General features: G+C 37.0%; 1 protein-coding gene across 5 annotated transcripts in view; it reads left to right on the forward strand.

Annotated features, from left to right (window-relative positions):
- The window catches only part of LOC127846367 (septin-5-like), a 78,340-nt gene that overhangs the window by 36,840 nt on the left and 15,250 nt on the right, over positions 1–26,250 (forward strand). For 4 of the 5 annotated variants that reach the window (XM_052377593.1, XM_052377606.1, XM_052377597.1 and 1 more), the window contains 5 exons: positions 11,747–11,840; positions 12,490–12,576; positions 14,979–15,102; positions 15,761–15,895; positions 25,465–25,582. In XM_052377593.1, the coding sequence (XP_052233553.1) occupies positions 11,747–11,840; positions 12,490–12,576; positions 14,979–15,102; positions 15,761–15,895; positions 25,465–25,582 (558 nt within the window). Of the gene's footprint in view, positions 1–1,295; positions 1,337–1,879; positions 3,039–11,746; positions 11,841–12,489; positions 12,577–14,978; positions 15,103–15,760; positions 15,896–25,464; positions 25,583–26,250 lie in introns of those variants that run through there. The other variant, XM_052377581.1, reaches the window with a different exon arrangement.

Raw genomic sequence — 26,250 nt, forward strand, 5'->3', positions numbered from 1 at the left:
TTGCATACTTTACCACATGAAATGCACATAACTTTATGAACTTCTGTGTCATGGTGTGCAAATGGGCGCACCATTTCTGATATTTTTATGTCCCCCACTATAGTAGTGGGGGACATATTGTTTTTGCCCTGTCTGTTGGTTGGTCTGTTGGTTGGTTGGTTGGTCTGTTGGTTGGTTGGTTTGCGCCAACTTTAACATTTTGCAATAACTTTCGCTATATTGAATATAGAAACTTGATATTTGGCATGCATGTGTATCTCATGGAGCTGCACATTTTGAGTGGTGAAAGGTCAAGGTCATCCTTCAAGGTCAGAGGTCAAATATATGTGGCCAAAATCGCTCATATTATGAATACTTTTGCAATATTGAAGATAGCAACTTGATATTTGGCATGCATGTGTATCTCATGGAGCTGCACATTTTGAGTGGTGAAAGGTCAAGGTCAAGGTCATCCTTCAAGGTCAGAGGTCAAATATATGTGGCCCAAATCGCTTATTTTATGAATACTTTTGAAATATTGAAGATAGCAACTTGATATTTGGCATGCCTGTGTATCTCATGGAGATGCACAATTTGAGTGGTGAAAGGTCAAGGTCATCCTTCAAGGTCAGAGGTCAAATATATGTGGCCCAAATCGCTTATTTTATGAATACTTTTGCAATATTGAAGATAGCAACTTGATATTTGGCATGCAAGTGGATCTCATGGAGCTGCACATTTTGAGTGGTGAAAGGTCAAGGTCAAGGTCATCCTTCAAGGTCAAATATATGGGTCAAAATTGCTCATGTAATGTCACTTCTACAATATTGAAGCTAGCAATTTTATATTTGAAATGCATGTATATCTCATGGAGCTGCACATTTTTAGTGGTGAAGGGTCAAGGTCAAGGTCATCCTTCAAGGTCAAACGTCATATAGGGGGACATTGTCTTTCACAAACGCATCTTGTTTCAATTTAAAAAAAGTGTAACTTTCATCAAGAAATGCAAGAATTTTTAAAAATTGGAACAATTAAATTTCATATTCAATAATGTTCATGGACTTAATTTGCCATGTATTCTTAAAAACTTTAATGACATTTTCAAGGTAAAGTATAAAGTTGAGTGTCACAAAATGCAGTAAATTTATGATGGTGTTGATAAACTTATGTTAATTTTCTATATTCATTTGTTCTCAAGTTTATATGGAAACATTCCTGAACTCTCTCTTTATGTTTATCAGAGGGCCAGGTTAATGCTGTATCTCCTTGAAATAATGCAGACACCAGATTCATTAGCAATTCTTGGTTTGTATGGATTTTAGAGACAGTTTATGGGTCCAATGTGTCCATCACTAAGGTATGACAACAACATTATGTTTAAAAGCAGAGACTGTTTATTTGGATATTAATGTTAAACTGTTTGTAAAATTAATGAAAGTAAATGCCGTAAAAAAGGTATAATAAAGATTAAAAACATTAATAAAGCGTTGTGTTTTAATTAACCAGTGTATGGAGTGAATAAAAACAGTTTGAACTGTGTAGCTACTAGAACAATCAAAATGTCTACCTTTAATTGAGGTTTTATTGTAATAATGTGGTCATAATTCTAAAAAAGGTTATGGAAACATCTATAAGCAATCTATTTACTAGGTCTCCATATTAAACCATGTTTTACCTGAGGTTACTCAGCCATGGAAACACATTTAACACCAATAGCAGGCCCCCATACTGAGATGGATATATAGAGTGCAGTATTGTAGCTCTCAATACTTCATTCAGTAGTTTCACTTGCTTCTTTCATACTCCCTGATTTATGCAAATTATGAGATACTGTATAAGGCAAGTGTTGTGTGAAAATTAATTATGTGCGCATGCTAAAGTTGCTGTTAAAATATGACAGAATGAGTGACGGGACAAATTCAAGACAGTATAAGCCCTCGTTGAGAAGTATTGGTGTGGGATTAACGAGGAGTAACTTAAATGCTAGAGCAAGATCCAGTCCAGGATCAGGACTTTCAAGAGATGCAGGGTTAACTGCCCCTAGCAGAGTTGTGATATCTGGGTCATCGCTGACCCCTAGACGGACACCCTCTGACCGCTATCAGAGCATACTGGACAAGTACCAGACTGGTTCCAGACGTCTGGGTGGTAGTCATAACGCCAGTGAGCCCAGTATCCCTACACCTGGGGACACAAGGCAAGAGGTTCATGACAAACTGCTGACTGGGACAGACATCAATCAAAACCAACCTAAATATCAATCTTCATTGAAGAAAAACTACCCTGTGATTTCCCTTCAGTCAAACTGGTTGAGAGGTAGACAGGCTGAAAGTCAGACAGATGGTGTTTCACTAACATCTACTGGTAGCATTTCTGTATGTAGCCAATCTGAGAGTTCAACTGGTGATACTACAGTGCGTGCCCTTGCTGGGGATAGAAGATCTGCTAGACCAGGTGATACACATGACATTGACCTTGAGGACCAGGAAGAAGATGTAGGGGTCACACATGAGGTTCTAGCCCCATCTTATGGGGTTAGTGCTTTAAACAGGGATAGTAATAACTCTGCAGTCGCTCGTGAATATTTGCAAACATTTTGTGTCGACAAAACTTTGGAATGTGACATAATAAAGCAGTCTGAGTGTTCTTTAACATGTTCATCTTCTGAAAGTAAAAATAATTCAGAGCGAAGTTCAGAATCCACCCAGTCACCTGCCCCAATGGATCCCACAACAGTCCCACAGCGCCCAGCACGCACCAAGAGCTTGTCTAGAAAGCAGACTGAAGACTTCACTAACACTGGCATGAGACTGTCTCCAAGATCTGCGGAAACTATGTTGACAAATGAGCTTTCACAAAATGGATCACACAGTTTGGGTGTATTCTCTGGGGAATGTGACAGAAATCCAAATGGAAGCCCGGGGGTACCTGTGGGCAGGCAGGAGGAGGGGGCCTCACGCGATGCAAGTTTGAACCTTGGCCAAAGAATGCCAGGGAAAGCACCAAAACACAGATCACAACGAAGACTTACTAGGGGAATTATGAACTTCAAGAAACTGGTAATGGCTTTTGTATTGTGCAGTTATTATCTTATTTATTACAAATTAATATTAATACAGTTGATTTGTATTCAATTTGTTATTTGGATTATTACATTTGAGTTGATGTATGATTTTTTAAGTCATTTGGTGTAATAGTAGTTAACATTTTGGTTTGATATTACTCGCCAATATTTACCTTGTGATATTAAACTTCTGCATGAATATAGTAAAGTACCGTTACAAAGAATAAATTAGTTTTTATTCTGTAAGGGATTTTAAAAGCTTGAAGTGTCCCTCACCATGTTAACTGTTAAAGTCAAATTAAACTTGTGCAAAACATGCTCAAACATAATAGGAGGCAAATATTTCTCATATTAAATCCTAATGTTTCATTTATTCTCATAGAGTTCATCAGTGCCTTGTCAAAGTTGTCCAGCTGTAATGAGAAAGTTGATGTCCTTGAAAACTGCAGTAATGACTTTTGTGATTACATGCTTAATACCTAAAAAAATATATAATCCATTAATGATTGAACCATCATGAATCATGTTAATAATGTTTATGTCATTTAGAATTTTTAACCAAATTTTCTTATAATTTGGGTAATTAGTGTCCATGCTTATTTTACCCAAAAAGATAACATCTTATCAAACATCACATCATCTGGACACTTGTTTATACACTTGATCAAGTAGGTTAGTATTAATCAGTGTAGAGCAATAAAAATCAGCACGGGCCATTGGTTAATTACCTGTCAGGATGATGGATCGTTCCGCCTTTGATATTGATGATCAATGCTTGCTGCTTCATTCAAGTATTAAAAAAACATAAATATTCAACTTAAGTATTCAATTGAAGAGACATAAAAGATCAAGACCTTAAGTAAATATTAACTTGTTGGCAACTCAGATTTTACTGAAGTTTTATTTATTTAGATGATGACATTATAATTGAGATGATGGCATAATAATTGGGTTATCGTTTATCTTGTGTATGTACATTTTGTAAAAGAAACATTCCTGGACTGAATTTCCAGTTAAGGGTACTCGATTCAGTTAGACATCTATTTTATTTTAATACATTTATGCTTGAAATCTGAAATAATAACATTACAATGTAAGATTATTATTTATGAAAGTTTTCTTTTTAAGTGTGGTGGTATTTTGTATTGACTATTTATTAGACATGGTGCCTTTAATTAACCCTTTCCCACTATGAAGCAAAGTGAAGATGGCAATGTGCAATCAGCATAAAACCAGAACAGCCTGCGAGTAACTCGCAGTGTGTTCAGGTTTTATGCTGTTTGCTGCTGATCAGTATCTTATGTTTGGAAATGAAGCCTTAAACATTTGTATCTATAGTTAGAAAGGTCTTTGATTACATTTAGCATTTTAAGGGACTACAAATGCGTGAAAATAAGTATTTAAGTGGTAAAGGGTTCAAATACACAACAGGTCAGTAAAGTTAATGTTTACACTTTATTATTGGGTTAATATATGAGCCAGGTTCTGATAACACTGGGCATAATGCATGTGCATAAAGTGTCGTCCCAGATTAGCATGTGCAATCTGCACAGGCTAATCAGGGACGACACTTTCCGCTTTTATGACATTTTTCGTTTAAATGAAGTCTCTTCTTAGCAAAAATTCAATTAAGGCGGAAAGTGTCGTCCCTGATCAGTCTGTGCAGACTGCACAGGCTAGTCTGGGACGACACTTTAAGCACATGCATTATGCCCAGTTTTCTCAGAACACGACTCATATGTTTCAAACTGAAAATGTATACACCATCTTATTCATCGAAGGTGTCAAACTTGATAGGAGGGACATTACTAAAAATTGTAATGAGGCCTGTTTGACACCCCAACTCATTCAAATGGTATTTCAAAACCTATAACTGTATCAGTTGACAGGTTTGATAATTTTTTGACACTGTTATATGTCTATTAGTTTGTGGTATTCTGTTTAAGAAAAATATGCTTTGTAATGATATCTATGCAGTAGGGTGTATTTATTTACCTGTAACTCATGCAGTTTTCAGTATGGCTATTGAATAACGTATAATGTTTGTGCACAAATGATACAATTCCCACAATACTGTGAACATGCTCATTATGGTATATAATTGTAGTTTGATGTTTGTTTGTTTCAGAGAACTGAGTAAAAAGTGAATATTAATACTTTTAGTCTATTAAGCACAGGCAATTAAAGAAGTCAACAACCTAAATTAGTCCTGCAGCAATTTAAAAACCATAAAATATTTGTGTCAAGTAAGGAACAGAGTACATGCAGGAAAATAGCCTCTGGTAATTGGGATGTAATGTTTGCCAAAAAAGTCCAGGTTGGTTTCATGATTTTGTTATTTTAATTAGATGGTACTTACATTTATGTGCATAACTGGAGTTGTTGAAGCATAATTCATGTTTGAAATGGTATTGATATCAGCTTTCACTTGTATTTATTTTCCAGTGAACAATAATACTGTTTCATTACTTATAATCTTTTGTAGTTATTTTAAAGAGATAAGTTTGTTTGTTAACATTATTTAAAGTAGGTTATAATTATAATTTGTACAAAAAATAGTAACAGTATAATTCATTATTGTAAAGTATGAAATAAGATGTCAGAAATCAGTTTTGATGTATTAATTGTATATTAGTTAGTAGACCATGCGTTCTGTTGTGCAGCAGCCCTTCGATCATGTGAGCCAGCATCTGAAAGTCTCTGAGCAGTTTAAAAATGAGCGACACTCTGTGAAAAGGGGGTTAAATGCATTTGCATATAGTACAGTGTTGTCCCAGATTAGCCTGTGCAGTTCGCTCAGGCTAATCAGGGTTGACACTTTCCGCCTAGGCTGGATTTTTGCTTAGAAGAGACTTTCTTCAAACGAAAAATATCATAAAAGCGGAATGATATAGTAGTCCTCTATTAAGGTAGTTTGTTCAAATCATGCTTCTGGCAACAAACAGTCCTTGACTTGAGTCGCTCATGATATAATGTAAAGAACTATACAGTTACAAAATTAAAAAACCCAAAGCTTTGATAAATGTATTTTGCATGTAACATCAGATGAATTTCCAGTGCAAAGTTAGTTTAAATCATGACCCTTGGGTCAAATCCGGCCTTGCCCATGGGTCACATGATTAATGTAGACTATGTAGTAAATAACTTTAAAACTTAAATATCTCCTGAAACTGAATGTGAAGAGGTTAAATATTTGGTTTGTTATATCCTATATTAGCTCTCTGCCAAAATTTGCTCCTATAATGCGTTTAGAGGAAAAAAACTGAAGGCCTCTTCCCAGAGCTCACATGATTTATTTACACTTGTATTATGTAATAATATGAAATATTTTTCTCTGAAACAACAAGAGATGTAACATTAGATAGTGGCCCTCTTAATTTGTTCAAATCGTGCCCTGTTGTCCAAATATGCCCACTTTTATGAGTAGATGTGAAATAGTGTGTACCTAATTGTAAAGCATACAATTAAACAATATATGTTTGAAACCAAATTACACACAGCTATGATGTTTGTTGAATGACATCAGATTGTGGTCATTTAAAAAATTGTTCTTATCATGCCTCTTATTTATAGTTAAAAACTGACCATACCCCATTGCACAGGTGAGCCTTCTGTGCCCATCTGGGACCACTTGTTTTGTTTTACATTTAGCAAGTATGATGTAAGAATACAAAATAAAAGATGGTTTTGTAGCATAGGCGGCAAATGTTGCTTTTGAAATTCATTTTTGTTTAATTGGGTCATTAAAGGTCTTGTTTGATATTTAATATTTCTGGTGGTGACTTTTCACATTAGAGATGTAAAATGTCTTCTTTGTCTACAGAAATATTTTAGTCTTCCATGAATCACTTATTTTGTCTATTTACTTTTATCAGATAAGTTTTCAATCTTGCCTTTGGGTTTTCCTAACAAAAGTTTTGCCTCACATCTTTATAGGCAGATATATATTTAGAAACCATCGAGTCAGTTTAATAGCATGGACTCCTCAGTATCCTTTATGGAAAGAAGATTTATGTCACACTTAACTGTGCTGTAAAAGTAGCTTAATTGAATTTGTCATCCTGATGCAATCTTAGAAAAGAGTGTAATAATATATCCTATTCATCATTTTCTTTGATTCATCATGATTTGCTATGTAGCTTGCAGTATATATTGCTTCACATGACTTGGTAGGAGTAACCATAGATTTAAAACTGTCTATTACAACATAGTAGGATCTTGTTAGTCAGTCTCACTATTTATAAACCTTTTCCCACATTAGTGTGAATGAGCTTTGTGGCTTGGTATCTGTTTAAGATCAGCATCCAGTTATCTGATGAGGGAAGTCAAGTTCACCTCTCATTTGTTGTGACATGTCTAGCTTCAGGCCAACCTGATTGCTGGATATGATATAGCCATGATACTGTAATGAAGTTCAATATGTGTTATACCATGTTGACAACTATTGACTATTTGACTACTGACATATTAATTTAAAGCATATACATCTGTCTTGATTCAGTTGCAAAATGGTTAACCGTTATAAAAAGCTGGTTATCTGTTGTGAAATTTTCAAATTTTCAGTAATGTATTTGTGTGTTGTTTTTTTCTGAATACAGTTGAATGTGAGAGGTATTCTCCTTTTTTGATTTTATCTGGTTTGGATGACAAGTCTACCTGTAAACTATCCATTAGCTTACATGTGGTAAAGAAGTAATTTACTATAGTAGTAAATTACTATTATTAACAGAAACCTTTCTCTAAGATTTAGATTTAAAACGTCCTTTTTGTTACGATTGTTACCATTCATTTTTGTTTGTCATTGCGTTTTGATTTTGATAGTAGAGTGATCTCCCTTGGGGGTTTCCCAGGAATTCCCTATAATAATTACGAAAAATGGAACACTTTCTTTTCTTTCATGGTAAATTAGTTTGATGTATCAAAATCCGATATAATGAAAGTAAATATGCAGAGAAAATAATTGTGTTTGATAAAAAATATTCAAATTCCCGACAGCAAACAGACATTTTCGAGTTACAAAGAAATCGCAAGAAATCTTACGAAATTGTATGGAAAATGCCGAGCTCATTACACGGTTTCTACTTTAACCCTTTCCCACTCAAAAGCAAAGTGAAAATGGCTATGTGCAAACAGTATAAAACCAGAACAGCTTGTGAGTAACTCGCAGCCTGTTCAGGTTTTTTTGCTGTTTGCTACTCATCAGTAACTAAGGGTTGGAATTGAAGCCTTTAAAATTTAAATCATGTAAGTAAGGTCTTTAAATAAATTTACCTTTCTGAGCGACTACAAATGTGTCAAAATATGTATCTTAGTGGTAAAGGGTTAATCAACAAATTTCAGGTAGAAGATAATGGTATACACAAATTACGATGCTCCGCAAGGCCCTGAAAATCTCTAGTCCCTGATGATAATCATGTCAACCTGACCTGTTTCTTTAGCAACTCTTAGTCTATATCATGTCATATTTCAATCACTAGAAGAGTAGTCTGATAGCTCGTCAAAATATGGGTAAATATCTTTAAAACGTCTACACTTAAGTGATCTTTATAATGTGTAGACCTTGGTAAGATAAGGATTTTTTTGCAGAATTTATAATGGCCTTCGGACTGGATCTTACTTATTTTTAGCTCACCTGAGCACAATGTGCTCATGGTGAGCTTTTGTGATCGCCTTTTGTCGCTCGTCCGTCGTCGTTGTCCACATTTATTGTCCAATCTTAATGAAACTTGGTCTGAAGATTCATCCCAATAATATCTTGGAGGAGTTTGAAAATGATGCCGGTTGGTTGAAAAACATGGCCGCCAGGGGGCGGGGCATTTTTCCTTATATGGCTATAGTAAAACCTTGTTAACACTCTAGAGGCCACATTTATTGTCCAATCTTGATGAAATACGGTCAGAAGATTTGTCTTAATGATATCTTGGATGAGTTCACAATGGTTACGTTTGCTTGAATAACATGGCGCCCAAGGGGCGGGGCATTCTTCCTTATATGGCTATATAAGGCTATAGTAAAATCTTGTTAACACTCTAGAGGCCACATTTATAGTCCGATCTTCATGAAACTCGGTCAGAAGATTCATCCCAATAATATCTTGGACAAGATCAAAAATGATGCCGATTGGTTGAAAAACATGGCCACCACAGGGGCGGGGCTATTTTCCTTATATGGCTATAGTAAAACCTTGTTAACACTCTAGAGGTCACATTTATTTTTCGATCATCATGAAACTTGTTCAGAAGATTTGTCCCAATGATATCTTGGATGAGTTCGAAAATGGTTTTGGTTGCTTTAAAAACATGGCCACCAGGGGCGGGGCATTTTTCCTTATATTGCTATATATGGCTATAGTAAAACCTTGTTAACACTCTAGAGACCACATTTATTGTCCAATCTTCATGAAATTTGGTCAGAAGATTGGTCTTAATGATATCTTGGATGAATTCGCAAATAATTATGTTTGCTTGAAAAAAATGGCTTCCAAGGGGCGGGGCATTTTTCCTTATATGGCTATAGTAAAATCTTGTTAACACTCTAGAGTCCACATTTACTGTCCGATCTTCATGAAACTTGGTCAGAAGATTCATTCCGATAATATCTTGGACGAGTTGAAAAATGATGTCGGTTGGTTGAAAAACATGGCTGCCAGGGGGCGGGGCATTTTTCCTTATATGGCTATAGTAAAACCTTGTTAACACTCTAGTTATATGCTACCCGAAATATTGTGATCGCCTTTTGTCCGTTGTCCGCCGTGCGTTGTGCGGCGTCAGCATTTGCCTTGTTAACTCTCTAGAGGCCACATTTATTGTCCAATCTTCATGAAATTTGGTCTGAAGATTGGTCTCAATGATATCTTGGATGAGTTCGAAAATAGTTATGTTTGCTTGAAAAACATGGCTGCCAAGGGGCGAGGCATTTTTCCTTCTATTGCTATATATGGCTATAGTAAAATCTTTTAAACACTCTGGAGGCCACATTCATTGTCTGATCTTCCAGAAACTTGGTCAGAAGATTCATCCCAATAATATCTTGGACGAGTTCGAAAAATGATGCTGGTTGGTTGAAAAACATGGCCGCTAGGGGGCGGGGCATTTTTCCTTATATGGCTATAGTAAAACCTTGTGAACACTCAAGAGGTCACATATATTTTCCGATCTTCATGAAACTTGGTCAAAAGATTTTTCCCAATGATATCTTGGATGAGTTTGAAAATGGTAACCTTTTCTTGAAAAACATGGCTGCCATGGGCGGGGCATTTTTCCTTATATGGCTATAGTAAAATCTTGTAAACACTCTAGAGGCCACATTTATAGTCCGATCTTCATGAAACTTGGTCAGAAGATTTATCCCAATAAAGTCTTGGATGAGTTAGAAAATGATGCCGGTTGGTTGAAAAACATGGCCACCACGGGGGCGGGGCATTTTTCCTTATATAGCTATAGTAAATCCATGTTAACACTCTATAGATCACATTTATTTTCAGATCATCATGAAACTTGGTCAGAAGATTTGTCCCAATGATATCTTGGATGAGTTCGAAAATGGTTTTGGTTGGTTTAAAAACATGGCCACCAGGGGTGGGGCATTTTTCCTTATACGGCTATATATGGCTATAGTAAAACCTTGTTAACACTCAAGAGACCATATTTATTGTCTAATCTTCATGAAATTTGGTCAGAAGATTGGACTCAATGATATTTTGGATGAGTTTGAAAATAATTATGTTTGCTTGAAAAACATGGCTTCCAAGGGGCAGGACATTTTTCCTTGTATGGCTATAGTCAAATCTTGTTAACACTAGAGGCCACATTTACTGTCCGATCTTCATGAAACTTGGTCTGCAGATTCATCCCGATTATATCTTGGACGAGTTGAAAAATGATGCCGGTTTGTTGAAAAACATGGCTGCCAGGAGGCGGGGCATTTTTCCTTATATGGCTATAGTAAAACCTTGTTAACAGTGACTAGAGGCCACATTTATTTTCCGATCTTTATGAAACTTGGTCAGAAGATTTGTCCCAATAATATCTTGTTATCTCAGGTGAGCGACTTTGGGCCTTTCAGGCCCTCTTGTTTCTTAGTGTAATGAGCTTTATGTAGCTGATTGTTAAGAAAGGCATTTTGTCTTCAAAAAATATTTGCAGAATTTTGACTACTTGTAGAATATTAAGTTTGGAAATTGTATTTGTTCAACTCCTCTTACTGATTTGCAGATTTTGCAAGATTTTGCTCAAACTTTCACACCTGAATTTGTAGATGATGGTTTTGAAAGGAATTTTGACTTTGATCATTATTTGCCCCTTTTTTTGTCCTCAGTAGAATATATAGTTCATTTGTCTGTGTCAAAACATGCATTGTAAGGGCATTAGTGTCTGTGACACGTTTCTACTTTTTATATTTAAAAACCCTGAGATAATGGAGTGGCTCTGTGTTTAAAGAATAACTCCCTGAAGGCTATGAATTGGAATTTCTTGAGTGTTGTATAATCTGCAAACTTTGTTGAGTATATCAAGCAGCAAAGTAATGATCAATTGGTGTTGTATTAAAATATTTAAAAAAAAATGAAACTTGACTGTCTCTAATCAGATTTTTCTAAATAAAATGTTCTTAAGAAGAATATAAAAACAATAATTTATAGTAAGTATAAGAACATATGTAAATGTTATTTTGTATGTATTCATGTTGTGATGCTGTATTTTTCAGGAAGATGATGAGTACATTGGTTTTGCCTCTTTGCCAGAGCAGGTTCATCGCAAGGCCATGCGGAAGGGATTTGACTTCACCCTCATGGTTGTCGGTATGAACTTATTATACATTGCAGCATTTTAAACACATTAAGCATCAGCTTTGTTTGCATGTTATTATTGTATGGGACACACATGAAGACCACTTATGAGTTCACAAATCACTGCTCACTGGCATTATTAGTGACATGTTCTGAGAAAACTGGGCTTAATGCATGTGAGTAAAGTGTCATCCCAGATTAGCCCGTGCAGTCCGCACAGGCTAATCAGGGACGACACTTTCCGCTTTTATGGTATTATTAGTTTCAAGGAAGTCCCTCCTTACCGAAAATCAAGTTAAGGCGGAAAGTGTCGTCCCTGATTAGCCTGTGCAGTCCGCACAGGCTAATCTGGGATGACACTTTACGCACATGCATTATGCCCAGTTTTCTCAGAACGCGACTTATTATTTAGTTTCCCAGGAGTCATTTTGACCAGTATTAGACCTATAACATGCTACAAAGTTTTTATAAAAGGTAGCATTTCAATTCATATAATTTGTTAGTATTAAAATACTACTTAACATTTGTATAAAATTATAAAATAATTCTTAAAAACATATTTTTTTTCTTGAAATATGAATGTCTTAATTCAATATTTGTAAAATGTTTTTATCACAAAGTGGAATATCCAAGGCCATGTTTTTACCTAATTTTTGTTCAGGTGAGACCGGTCTTGGAAAGTCAACACTCATCAACAGCCTCTTTCTCATGGACCTGTACAAAGACCGAAAGGTGGACAACATTGAAGGTTGGCATCCTTTGATCTCATACTTTTACTCTTAGTGATTTTAGCTCACCTTAGCATGAAGTGCTTATGATGAGCTATTGTGGTGGGGGGCTGTTGTTCTGTGTCATCCATCGTCATCAAACATGCTTCAAATGTCATCTCCTAAATCACTTTGCAGATTTGTATGAAACTTGACAAGAATAATCCTTGAGTGACCTCTTTCACAAAGTTGTTAAAATCTTTCCAGTCAGCGCTGCATATGTCGGTCACTAGTGCTAAAAATAGATTTTTATGTCCCCCACTATAGTAGTGGGGGACATATTGTTTTTGCCCTGTCTGTTGGTCTGTTGGTCTGTTTGCGCCAACTTTAACATTTTGCAATAACTTTTGCTATATTAAAGATAGCAACTTCATATTTGGCATGCATGTGTATCTCATGAAGCTGCACATTTTGAGTGGTGAAAAGTCAAGGTCAAGGTCATCCTTCAAGGTCAGAGGTCAAATATATGTGGCCAAAATCGCTCATTTTATGAGTACTTTTGCAATATTGAAGATAGCAACTTGATATTTGGCATGCATGTGTATCTCATGGAGCTGCACATTTTGAGTGGTGAAAGGTCAAGGTCAAGGTCATCCTTCAAGGTCAGAGGTCAAATATATGTGGCCCAAATCACTTATTTTATAAATACTTTTGCAATATTGAAGATAGCAACTTGATATTTGGCATGCATGTGCATCTCATGGAGCTGCACATTTTGAGTGGTGAAAGGTCAAGGTCATCCTTCAAGGTCAGAGGTCAAATATATGTGGCCCAAATCGCTTATTTTATGAATACTTTTGCAATATTGAAGATAGCAACTTGATATTTGGCATGCATGTGTATCTCATGGAGCTGCACATTTTGAGTGGTGAAAGGTCAAGGTCAAGGTCATCCTTCACAAGGTCAAGGTCATCCTACAAGGTCAAACATCATATAGGGGGACATTGTGTTTCACAAACACATCTTGTTGTTTAAATGTGAAGTTCAAAAATATTTGATGAAATTGCATCCCTTTGGGTAACATATTTTGTATGAAACACTGTGAAGTGGTCCTGTCCAAACTTTGTTGAAATCATTGCCATAGTGAAAAAAATGGCCACACCTCAGTGTTTGCATGATTAATATAAAATTATAAAGGAAAGTCTTCTCTTAGATGAAAAGTCACATAGGTGTCAAACAGTGTATGTTGGTGCTCTATGACATTAGTTCAAATCATGATCTTTGGGTTTTAATTGGCCCTGTCATGGTGGTTACTTGTTTCTCTTATTCATATGTATTAAAAACTATAAAGCAGTTAGGTTTGGTGCTTGTTATTTGATATTGTATAGTGGTCCATTAACAAGTAATGTTTTAAGTGAAATTGTAATTATGTATAAATCAAAAATAAGAACATCTCTTAAACAGCACAGCCCAGAGTTTTGGTATTTGACATATAAGATTATATGGTGGTCCTGCACCAAGTTTGTTCAAATCTAGCCTCTGGGGTCAAAAATTTTCCTGCCCTATGGGTTACTTTTTAGCTGGACTATTAATAGAATAGCTTAAACTTTACTACTTACGCAGTTGTCTGCCTCTTTGTGTGCGTCAATCTGCAAAACCAACTTTTTCATCTTCATAGCCAATGGAGCTATGAAAATTTCAGAGCCAGAGGCAATTTTGTAAAGCCAAAAAGATTAATAAATAGTTTACTATGACGTTATCATTGGAGAAGGACAACAGTCCTAAAAATGTATCACAATTAGGGGTGTTATTTGCATATAATGTAGTAGTGTTCACACTGCAATTCCATTATAGGCATTCTTGCTTTATTACAGATACTAATTATTTCTATTCGTTCTACTATATTTTTATGCCCCCGAAGGAGGGCATATAGTGATCGGACCGTCCGTCCATCTGTCCTTCCGTCACACTTTGCGTTTAGGTTGTCCCTTCACATAGCAACTTTATATTTGGCATGCATGTGTATCTCGTAGAGCTGCACATTTTGAGTGGTGAAAGGTCAAGGTCATCCTTCAAGGTCAAAGGTAAAAAAACATGTATCAAAGCAGGCAGTAGGGGGCATTGTGTTTCTGACAAACACATCTCTTGTTTGTCTTAATTTCATTGTTTTTAACGTTTGGTTCTTAAGTTTGTTCAAATCAAGCTCCTTGGGACTAACTGACCAACCCCCAGGTTTCACAGAACTTATATAGACTTGTATGGTAAACTTCTTAAAAACTCTCTGAAACCACTATTCCTAGAGCATTGAATTTGTGGCATTTAACATCTGATAGAAGTCTTGTACAGAGTTTGTGTTATTCATGTCCTTGGGAAGAAAACAGGCCAAGTCCCAGTGGTCACATTATTTACATCAACATGTATGGTATAATTAACTTTGTATCAGAGCGCATACACAAGACTGTAGAGATGGAGAAGAAGGAGTTGGAAATAGAGGAGCGAGGGGTGAAACTCAAACTGACCATAGTGGACACACCTGGCTTCAATGACTCCATCAATGCAGAAGATAGGTGAGTCCCCATAGTTGGGACTAGACCTGATTTGTTGGGATTTAAAATGTGTGTCTAAAAAACACTATAAGAAACTGTTTTTTGAAGTGCATTTCAAGGGTTGAGCTGGGAAACTATTATGGCCATGTTAAGCATATACATTAGTTCTACACTTAAAACTTGATAAGTTTACCAATGTGTACATTTTAAACAGAGTTATTTAAGTCTTAAACCATAAATAATTATAAGATATCAAATTTATACGTATCAACATCATAAATGTGTTTTGTAAAATGACACTTACTTATGTATACAGCTGTGTGGCATGTTTTGTTATATTGTTTTGGCGTTGTCCGTCCGTCTTTCTGTCTGTCTTTCCGTCTGTCCATCCGTCCGGCACTTTTGTGTCCGGAGCCATATCTTGGAAGTGCTTAGGCGGATTTCATTGAAACTTGGTATGAGTATATATATGGACAAGAGGATGATGCACGCCAAATAGCATTGTAAATCGTCTGTTAATAACAGAGTAATGGCCCTTTGTATCTTGAAAAATGCTTTTTTGTGTGTCCGGAGCCATATCTTGGAAGTGCTTGGCGGATTATATTGAAACTTGGTTTGAGTGTCCAGAGGCATATTGGCGGGGATATCAATTCAACTAATTTGCTTGTTTGTTTTAAAGTTGGCAGCCGGTCCTTGACTATGTGGACGGCCAGTTTGATGCCTACTACAAGGCAGAGAGTGGTCTAAACAGGAAGAACATCCAAGACACCCGAGTGCACTGCTGTCTCTACTTCATATCTCCTTATGGCCATGGGTAAGCCTGGGACCACCTGCATTCTTTTGCTGCATAAGTGTAATGGATGTCATTATTTGCATACAAAAGTTACTTTTGTTGGTTTTTCTCTCGACTGTTTTAAGAGAAAACCCGAGGTATTGTCAAAGCCAACTCGTCGTGTCGTCCGCCGTCCGCGTTGTGCTAAAACCTTAACATTTCGTTAACCTTTTGAACATTGGTTCTAAAATGAAAGTGCTTCCACCTACAACATTGAAACTTTATATGTAGCTGCACCTTGATGAGTTATACACGCCACACCCATATTCGGAACACTAGGTCAATGGTCAAGGTTACTGTGACCTCTAAATTTTTATGCTTTCCGAAATATTTTCGGTGGAGCATATAGTTGCCAGTTTGTAGTTCCGTACTTCCTTACTTCCTTCCTTCCTTCCTTCCTTCTGTCACACTTTTGTTACAGTTTCTCATAGCACCTTCAATTCTTTACCGATCTCTTTCATATTTGGCATGTAGGTACCTTGCATGGACCTCTACCTTTTGAGTAGGTTTGTGGTCACTGGGGTCAAGGTCAAGGTCACCGAGGCTAATAATAGATTTTTCTGTCACACTTTTGTTACAGTTTCTCATAGCACCTTCAATTCTTTACTGATCTCTTTCATATTTGGCATGTAGGTACCTTGCATGAACCTCTACCTTTTGATGGGGTTTGAGGTCACTGGGGTCAAGGTCAATGTCAAGTTGGCACCCGTTATGCAGTGCTCTTGTTAGCTCACCTGAGCATGTTGTGCTCAAAGTGAACTATTGTGATCAAACTATGTTGTGCATCCTTCTTTGTTGTCAACATTTAGCTCATTACCTCACTAGAGACCACATGTTTTATCCAATCTCACTGAAACTGGGTCAGAATTTTTCTGTAGACAATGTAATGGCCAAATTGGAATTTGCGTCGAAAAACTAGGTCAGCAGGTCAAAACTTACTTTCCATTCTAAGGGCCTCAATAACGATTCAATCTTGCTATACCCCCACAAACGAAGTTTAGGGGGGTATATAGGACTGAACTTGTCTGTTGGTCTGTCGGTCGGTCTGTCGGTCTGTCTGTCGGTCCGTATTAAGTGTCCGCTCTCTAATTCAAGTAGTTTTCATTCGATCTTCACCAAACTTGGTCAGAAGTTGTATCTACATGATGTCTAGGCCAAGTTTGAACATGGGCCTTGCCGGGTCAAAAACTAGGTCATGGGGTCACTTAGTGCGTTTTAAACATTCAGCATGTTGTCCGCTCTCTAATTCAAGTACTTTTCATCCGATCTTCACCAAACTTGGTCTAAAGTTGAATCTAGATGATCTTAAGGCCAAGTTCGAACATGGGCCTTGCCGGGTCAAAAACTAGGTCAGGGGGTCACTTAGTGCGTTTTTTAACATTCAGCATGGTGTCCTCTCTCTTATTCAAGTAGTTTTCATCCGATCTTCACCAAACTTGGTCAGAAGTTTTATCTAGATGATCTGAAGGCCTAGTTAGAACATGGGCCATGCCAGATCAAAAACTAGGTCACAGGGTCACTTAATACGTTTTACACATTGAGCATGGTGTCTGCTCTCTATTTCAAGTAGTTTTCATCCAATCTTCACCACACTTGGTCAGAAGTTGTAACTCAATGATTTGTAGGTCAAGTTCGAACATGGGCCATGCCGGGTCAAAAACTAGGTCACGGGGTCACTTAGTGTGTTTTAAACCTCACCATGTTGTCTGCTCTCTAATTCAAGTAGTTTTTATCCAATCTTCACCAAAATTGGTCAGAAGAAGTTGTATCTTGATAATGTCTAGGGCAAGTTTGAATATGGGTCATGCCGGGTCAAAAACAAGGTCACGGGGTCACTTAGTGCGTTTTAAACATCACAATATTGTCCGCTCTCTAATTCAAGTAGTTTTCATCCAATCTTCACCAAACTTGGTCAGAAGTTGTATCTAGATGATGTCTAGGTCAAGTTTGAATATGGGTCATGCCGGGTCAAAAACTAGGTCACGGGGTATCTTAGTGTGTTTTAAACCTCACCATGTTGTCCGCTCTCTAATTCATGTAGTTTTCATCCAATCCTCACCAAACTTTGTCACAAGTTTTATCTAAATTATCTCTAGGACAAGTTTGAACATGGGCCATTCTGCCCCTAAAACTAGGTCATGGGGTCACTTAGTGCGATTTTTAACATTCAGCATCGTGTCCGCTCTCTAATTCAAGTAGTTTACATCCGATCTTCACCAAACTTGGTCAGAAATTTATGGAGATGATCTTAAGGCCAAGTTAGAACATGGGCCTTTCTGGGTCAAAAACTAGGTCAAGGGGTCACTTAGTGCGTTTTAAAAATTGAGCATGCTGTCCGCTGTTTTTTGTGAAGTGGATGAATGCGGCATGTGGGGGTATTCGTCATGTCTGTGACAAAGCTCTAGTTGAAACTTGGTCACAATGTTAATCAAGACTAGAACTATGTCACTTGGTCAAATCTTTAAAAAATATGACTTCATCTGGATCAAAATTTAGTCTGAATGTTTGATCTTGACCATTTCTAGGCGAGTTTGAATCTGGGACAAGTGCAACCAAAAACTAGGTCACCTGGTCAAATCTAAAAAACAACCTTATTACCACTTCAGAGGTTGTCAAACATCAAAGGTGGTCAGACTGTTTATTTTTACACTAACTGTGCTGATTTTTAATCTGGGTCATGTTCGTTGAAAAATAACTTCACTAGTACAAATCCTAAAGAAACTATGTTACTACTGTATTGATAAATAAAGCTTTTCTAACATAAACCCCCCCTTGACTCCCATTTTATTCATGATTGTTTAGTTTACTTGTGTGTATCATTAGTTTTAGCTCACCTGATTGCTCAGGTGAGCTTTTGTGACTGGTCTTAGTCCGTCGTATGTCCGTCCGTCTGTCTGTTAACATTTGCTTGTAAACACTCTAGAGGCCACATTTCTTGTCCCATCTTCATGAAACTTGGTCAGAAGCTTTGTCCCAATGAAATCTCAGCCGAGTTCGAAACTGGGTTGTGCCGGATCAAAAACTAGGTCACTTGGTCAAAAAAAAGAAAAATCTTGTAAACACTGTAGAAGTCACATTTCATGTCCAATCTTCATGTAACTTTGTCAAAATGTTTGTCTTAATGATATCTTGGTTGAGTTCAAAAGTGGTTTCGATCCGTTAAAAAACATGGCCGCCAGTGGGCGGGGCAGTTTTCCTTATTTGGCTATAGAGAAACCTTGTAAACACTCTAGAAGTCACAATTTTTGCCCAATCATCATGAAAGTTGGTCTTAACATTTGTTCAACTTTTGTCTCGGACGAGTTCGAAAATGGTCGAGATCGGTGAAAACACACGGCCGCCAGTGGGCGGGGCATTTTTCTCTATATGTATATAGTGACAGTTTTCCCTATTTGGCTAAAGAGAAACCTTGTAAACACTCTAGAAGTCACAATTTTTGCCCAATCATCATGAAAGTTAGTCAAAACATTGGTTTTATTGATATCTCGGACGAGTTTGAAATTGGTCGGGATCGCTGAAAAAACATGGCCGCCAGTGGGCGGGGCATTTTTCTCAATATGTATATAGTGGAAACATGTGAACACAGTAGAAGTCACATTTTTGGCCTAATTTTCATGAAATTTGCTCAGAACATTTGTTTCCTTGATACGGGAGTTGAGTTCGGAAATGGTTCCGGTCAGTTGAATAACATGGCTGCTGGGAAGGGGGCAGTTTTCTCATTATGCCCCCCCCCCCCCTTTCGAAGAAGAGGGGGTATATTGTTTTGCTCATGTTGGTCCGTCCATCCACCAGATGGTTTCCGGATGATAACTCAAGAGCGCCAAGGATCATGAAACTTCATAAGTACATTGATCATGACTCGCAGATGACCCCTATTGATTTTTAGGTCACAAGGTCAAGGTCACGGTGACCCAAAGCAGTAAAATGGTTTTCTGATGATAACTCAAGAACCCTTATGCCTAGGATCATGAAACTTCATAGATACATTGATCATGACTCGCAGATAACCCCTATCGATTTTCAGGTCACTAGGTCAAAGGTCAAGGTCACGGTGACACGAAATAGTAAAATGGTTTCCGGATGATAACTCAAGAACGCTTAGGCCTAGGATCATGAAACTTCACAGGTACATTGATCATGACTCGTAGATGACCCCTATATATTTTCAGGTCACTAGGTCAAAGGTCAAGGTCACGGTGACCCGAAATAGTAAAATTGTTTCCAGATGATAACTCAAGAGCGCTTATGCCTAGGATCATGAACCTTCATAGGTACATGGATCATGACTCGAAGATGACCCCTATTGATTTTCAGGTCACTAGGTCAAAGGTCAAGGTCACTGTGACCTGAAATAGTAAAATGGTTTCTGGATGATAACTCAAGAACGCTTATGCCTAGGATCATACAACTTCATAGGTACAATGATCATGACTATCAAATGACCCCTATTGATTTTCAGGTCACTTGGTCAAAGGTCAAGGTCATGGTGACCTGAAATAGTAAAATGGTTTCTGGATGATAACTCTAGAATGCTTACGCCTAGGATCATGAAACTTCATAGGTATATTGATCATGACTCGCAGATGAAATAATGATGAAACTTGACCAGATGTTTGTCTGGACAATATCTAGGTAAAGTTTGACATTTGGTAAAGATTGAATGAACCGACTCCTCTCAGGTGAGCGAACTAGGGCCATCTTGGCTCTCTTGTTTATTCTTATTAACATTAAGATTTTTGATATGCCTGTCCTTCTATGTCTGTCTGCCTGTCCTTCTATGCAACATGTGCTCTCTCAGCCATAAGTTTGCAATATGGAGTTTGAAATAACTGCACAAATGCCCACCATAGCAAGAGGAAGTTTAGGATGTGAATCTTGTTCTCTCCTTCAAAGGTTAAGGTCACATGCAGAGGTCAAAAGTCAAATGAGTTCTTGCATTTTTTATTGGTCATTATGCCCTTTTGTAAAACTAAACATCTTACATTTTTTTTATCTAATTTATGCCGTATCAGTTATCACAAGGTTTATTTTGCACAAGAATAAGTGACATGATATATGGAAATTCATGGATGAATGGGAAAACACTCGATCAACACCAGTTGTTCTTCTTTTGAAACTTGTTCTCTTTTAAATATTTTGATTGCAAAGAGGAGCATTTCCGAGCATACATTATCATACGTGTGTCAGGTAGACTGAATTATACTTAAATATGTTGAGAGATGGGCTTGGAACTATTGGATCTGATATATAGACCATCCCAGAAATCGATTTCTCCCGGATTACCGCCCCTACCGCCACCATCTTGGTACTGAAGAACAATGCAGGGACCTATATGTTTGTATAGGTCCCTGAACAATAAAACGAAATGACGCAAATTTATTAAATATATTTGAAGATTTAGATGGTTTCTGTTATCAATACAATAATTATATAACAGTTAGTATTTATTAAATAAATATTTTTATCAGGTCCATCTGCATTGTTTAAGAGTCATAAAACCAGAGACGTTGATCTACGACTCTGATAAAACTCAGCATGAATTAGGCCTTTATTGTCATTTGACATGTTATGAGAAGGTGACGCATGGTATCTTATCTTAATCACAGCATCTACACATATGGAGTATATAGTGTCACAGACATGCTAATTAACACTTTTTAGCTCACCTGAGCACAACGTGCTCATGGTGAGTCTTTGTGATTGCTTTTTGTCCGTCGTGCGTCATCCGTCGTGCTCCGTCAACATTTGCCTTGTTAACTCACTAGAGGCCACATTCATTGTCCAATCTTTATAAAATTTGGTCAGAAGATTGGTCTCAATGATATCATGGATGAGTTCAAAAATGGTAACCTTTGCTTGAAAAACATGGCTGCCAAGGGGCGGGGCATTTTTCTTATATGGCTATATATGGCTATAGTAAAATCTTGTTAACATTCTAGTGGCCACATTTATTGTTTGATTTTCATGAAACTTGGTCAGAAGATTCATCCCAAGAATATCTTGGACGAGTTCAAAAATGATGCCGGATGGTTGAAAAACATGGCCGCCAAGGGGCGGGGCATTTTTCCTGATATGGCTATATTAAAACCTTGTTAACACTCTAGAGGCCACATTTATTTTCCGATCTTCATGAATCTTGCTCAGAAGATTTGTCCCAATGATATCTTGGATGAGTTCAGAAATGGTAACCTTTGCTTTAAAAACATGGCTGCCAAGGGGCTGGGCATTTTTCCGTATATGGCTATATATGGCTATAGTAAAATCTTGTTAACACTCTAGAGGCCACATTTATTGTCCAATCTTCTTGAAACTTGGTCAGAAGATTCATCCTAATAATATCTTGGACGAGGTTTAAAATTATGCCGATTGGTTGAAAAACATGGCCGCCAGGGGGCGGGGCATTTTTCCTAATATGGCTATAGTAAAACTTTGTAAACACTCTAGAGGCCACATTTATTTTCCGATATTCATGAAACTTGGTCAGAAGATTTGTCCCAATGATATCTTGGATGAGTTTGAAAATGGTAATCTTTTCTTGAAAAACATGGCTGCCAAGGGGCGGGGTATTTTTCCTTATATGGCTATATATGGCTACAGTAAAATCTTGTTAACACTCTAGAGGCCACATTTATTTTCCGATCTTCATGAAACTTGGTCAGAAGATTTGTCCCAATGATATCTTGGATGAGTTTGAAAATGGTAATCTTTTCTTGAAAAACATGGCTGCCAAGGGGCGGGGTATTTTTCCTTATATGGCTATATATGGCTGTAGTAAAATCTTGTTAACACTCTAGAGGCCACATTTATAGTCCGAACTTCATGAAACTCGGTCAGAAGATTCATCCCAATAATATCCCAATAATATCTTGCCGGTTGGTTGAAAAACATGGCCACCTTGGGGGCGGGGCATTTTTCCTTTTATGGCTATAGTAAAAGTTTGTAAACACTCTAGAGGTCACATTCATTTTCTGATCATCATGAAACTTGGTCAGAAGATTTGTCCCAATGATATCTTGGATAAGTTCAAAAATGGTTTTGGTTGCTTTAAAAACATGGCCGCGAGGGGGGGGGGGATTTTTTTTTTCTTATATGGCTATATATATGGCTTTAGTAAAACCTTATTAACACTTTAGAAGCCACATTTATTGTCCAATCTTCATGAAATTTGGTCAGGAGATTGGTCTTAATGATATCTTGGATGAGGATGAAAATAATTATGTTTGCTTGAAAAACATGGCTTCCAAGGGGTGGGGCATTTTTCCTTATATGGCTATAGTAAAATCTTGTTGACACTCTAGAGGCCACATTTACTGTCCGATCTTCATGAAACTTGGTCAGAAGATTCATCCTGATAATATCTTGGAAGAGTTTTAAAATGATGCTGGTTGGTTGAAAAACATGGCTGCCAGGGGGCGGGGCATTTTTCCTAATAATTTGGCTATAGTAAAACCTTGTTTACACTCTAGAGGCCACATTTCTTTTCTGATCTTCATGAAACTTGGTCAAAAGATTTGTCCCAATAATATCTTGTTATCACAGGTGAGCGACTTTGGGCCTTTGAGGCCCTCTTTTTAATCCACGATTGGGACATAGTCTCCCACTGAGGGAATGCTTCCCTTCCTCAATCGCAGATGGTGTTTCTTTTACCATTAATTGATTTAATTCAATTGACAATCCGTAATTACCGAAGAAAAAAATCACTGCATTCGTGTTTTAAATAAGTTTATTTTAAATCTTAACTTAATAGTTAACATTTAAGAAAGAAATTGATACGTTGACGGAATGTAGCAAAAAACATTATTGGGACTATTTAAGTTTATGCATGACTACATATGTGTCATGTTGAGCATTTTATCTTAAATTTAGATTGTATTAAGAAATTATGTAAAGCAAGCAAACAATTAAGTAAATATTTGGACCAAGATAAACACAGTTTGTTCAGGCTACAGATTTTGATTTTAACATTAGAATGGTATTTAAATGATAAAATAAATATAAAGTTATAAGCAAAAGCAGGTATTCACTTTTCAATTAAAAAAACTGTCATGCTCTGACATCTTACACATTTTCGCTAATGAATATTCCCTGGACTAGTACATTTAAAATCACAAAAATATTTTCCGGCTAGAGATTTTTGTTTGAAACCAATTTTTAAATAAAAGATATTAATAAAAAACAAATAAGTTTTAGGCTAAACCATATTTTTTGTAATAAGAAAAGTTTACCACTACATGAAATCTTACAGAGTTTCGCTTATAAATATTTTCGGACCAATTTTAGTTAAAATCACCAATTTCATTTCGGCTAGAGCTTTTACATTACCTTAAAAATGATACTTTAATAAAAAATATTATTAAAGAATTAATAAATCTTAAGAAAAACAAAAATATGTAATACCCAATGAAAAAGTCTGGCTCAGTATTGAATCGTATACATTTTCTTAATGAGTATATCTGGAACTATATACCTTTTTTATAACAAAGTAATAATGTTTTAATCGAAGACAGATATCTGATTTTAAAAGAAATTGTATATCTCGGTCATAAATCTTAAATTTTTTCGCTAATTAACATCAGCGGAATTACTTACTTTAAAAATCACAAAGTTTACTTTAGACTTTATTTGTGGAAATAACCTTTGTAATTATCTTCGAATAATAAAATTCAATAAAGCAATAATAGTGTTTTAAGCAAAAGGCATAACTGAAAGGATTTAAAAAAAAAAAATACATCAAATTCGGCCTTAAACATTACGTGCCATTGAATTAGAAGGCACATGGTACCTTTTATGCCCCCTTTCGAAGAAAAGGGGGTATATAGTTTTCGCACTGTCCGTCTGTCTGTCAGTCTGTCTATCAGTCTGTCACACTTTTCGTGTCCGCTCTCTAATTCAAATAGTTTTCATCCAATCTTTACCAAACAAGGTCAGAAGTTGTATCTAGACAATATCTAGGTCAAGTTCGAATATGGGTCATGCCGGGTCAAAAACTAGGTCACGGGGTCACTGAGTGCATTTCAAGGATTTAGCATGGTGTCCGCTCTCTAGTTTATGTGGCTTTCTGATTTATTTTTATATTCTAAGACATTTTTATGCCCCCGAAGGAGGGCATATAGTGATCGGAATGTCCGTCCGTCTGTCCGTCACACTTTGCGTTTAGATTTCCAAAAATGCTCATAACGTCTATGTCGCTTCAGATAGCAATTCCATATTTGGTATGCATGTGTATATGGACAAGGCCTTTCCATACACACACAAATTTTGACCCCTGTTACCTTGACCTTGAACTTAGGGTCCACGATTAGGTTTAGAAATCTGCGTTTAGGTTTTGAAAAAAGCTCATAACTTCTACAAAGCATTTATACGGGGCATATGTCATCCTATGGTGACAGCTCTTGTTTTATTAATGGGGCAATATCATGCACAGCTTTCATTTGAGTCTTAATCTGCACCGTTTGCATTCACTTGATGTAAATTTCCAGTATGTTAATTGTTTTAATGTGTTTCCCTCATGATTGCATAACCCGGATGTCTGTACGTTTTTCTTTGTTCAGATTGAAGCAGGCTGACGTGATGGTCATGAGGAAGCTCCATCACAAGGTCAACCTCATCCCCCTCATAGCCAAGTCTGACATGCTCACCAGGCAGGAGTGCAGGAGGCTAAAGGACCGGGTAAGACTTACATACAACCATAGTTATCTGTGATTGCTTGTTCTTGGCCCAGGTATTACTTAGAAGTACCTCGGTGACTCTTTAAGAATACTACCAAGTACCAGTGATATGAAAAATATTCTGAAAGAATACCTAGTTCAATAGGCAAGGTGCTTAAAGCGCATTTTATGTACCCGGGGTTTATTGTGATATGCCTCAGAATACATACATACTTTTAAGCATTAGCTGAGCAGACAACAACCGACTGAGCCTTAGTGATTGGCATGGGGGGTGGGGGCAGCTTTGTTGAGCACTGGACAGGTAATCCATTATTCAGGAGTTCACTCCATTGTTCATTAGTTTACTTCAGAACTCGGCTACATACTTTTTCATGAAAGGCCCTCAAAACTTTCTGGACTAATTCTGACTGTGTGTGTATTTTCAAGTTTATGAGGTTCTTTATCATACATGCCATACATCCCGGATTGTCCGGGACAGTCCCGGAAATGAAGAACTTGTCCCGCTGTCCCGGAAATCTGTCAAATGTCCCGGAATTTACAAAATCCATATATACATGTACCTTATCTTAGGCTTAACTGCACCTCGAATCTGTGTATTTCTGCAGCCTCTCCATGATAATGCCTACCCGAATAGGCAGACTACGCTACGTGTCAAAATCGATCAACTAA

Source organism: Dreissena polymorpha, chromosome 1 (assembly GCF_020536995.1).
Source record: "Dreissena polymorpha isolate Duluth1 chromosome 1, UMN_Dpol_1.0, whole genome shotgun sequence".
Lineage (NCBI taxonomy): Eukaryota > Metazoa > Mollusca > Bivalvia > Myida > Dreissenidae > Dreissena > Dreissena polymorpha.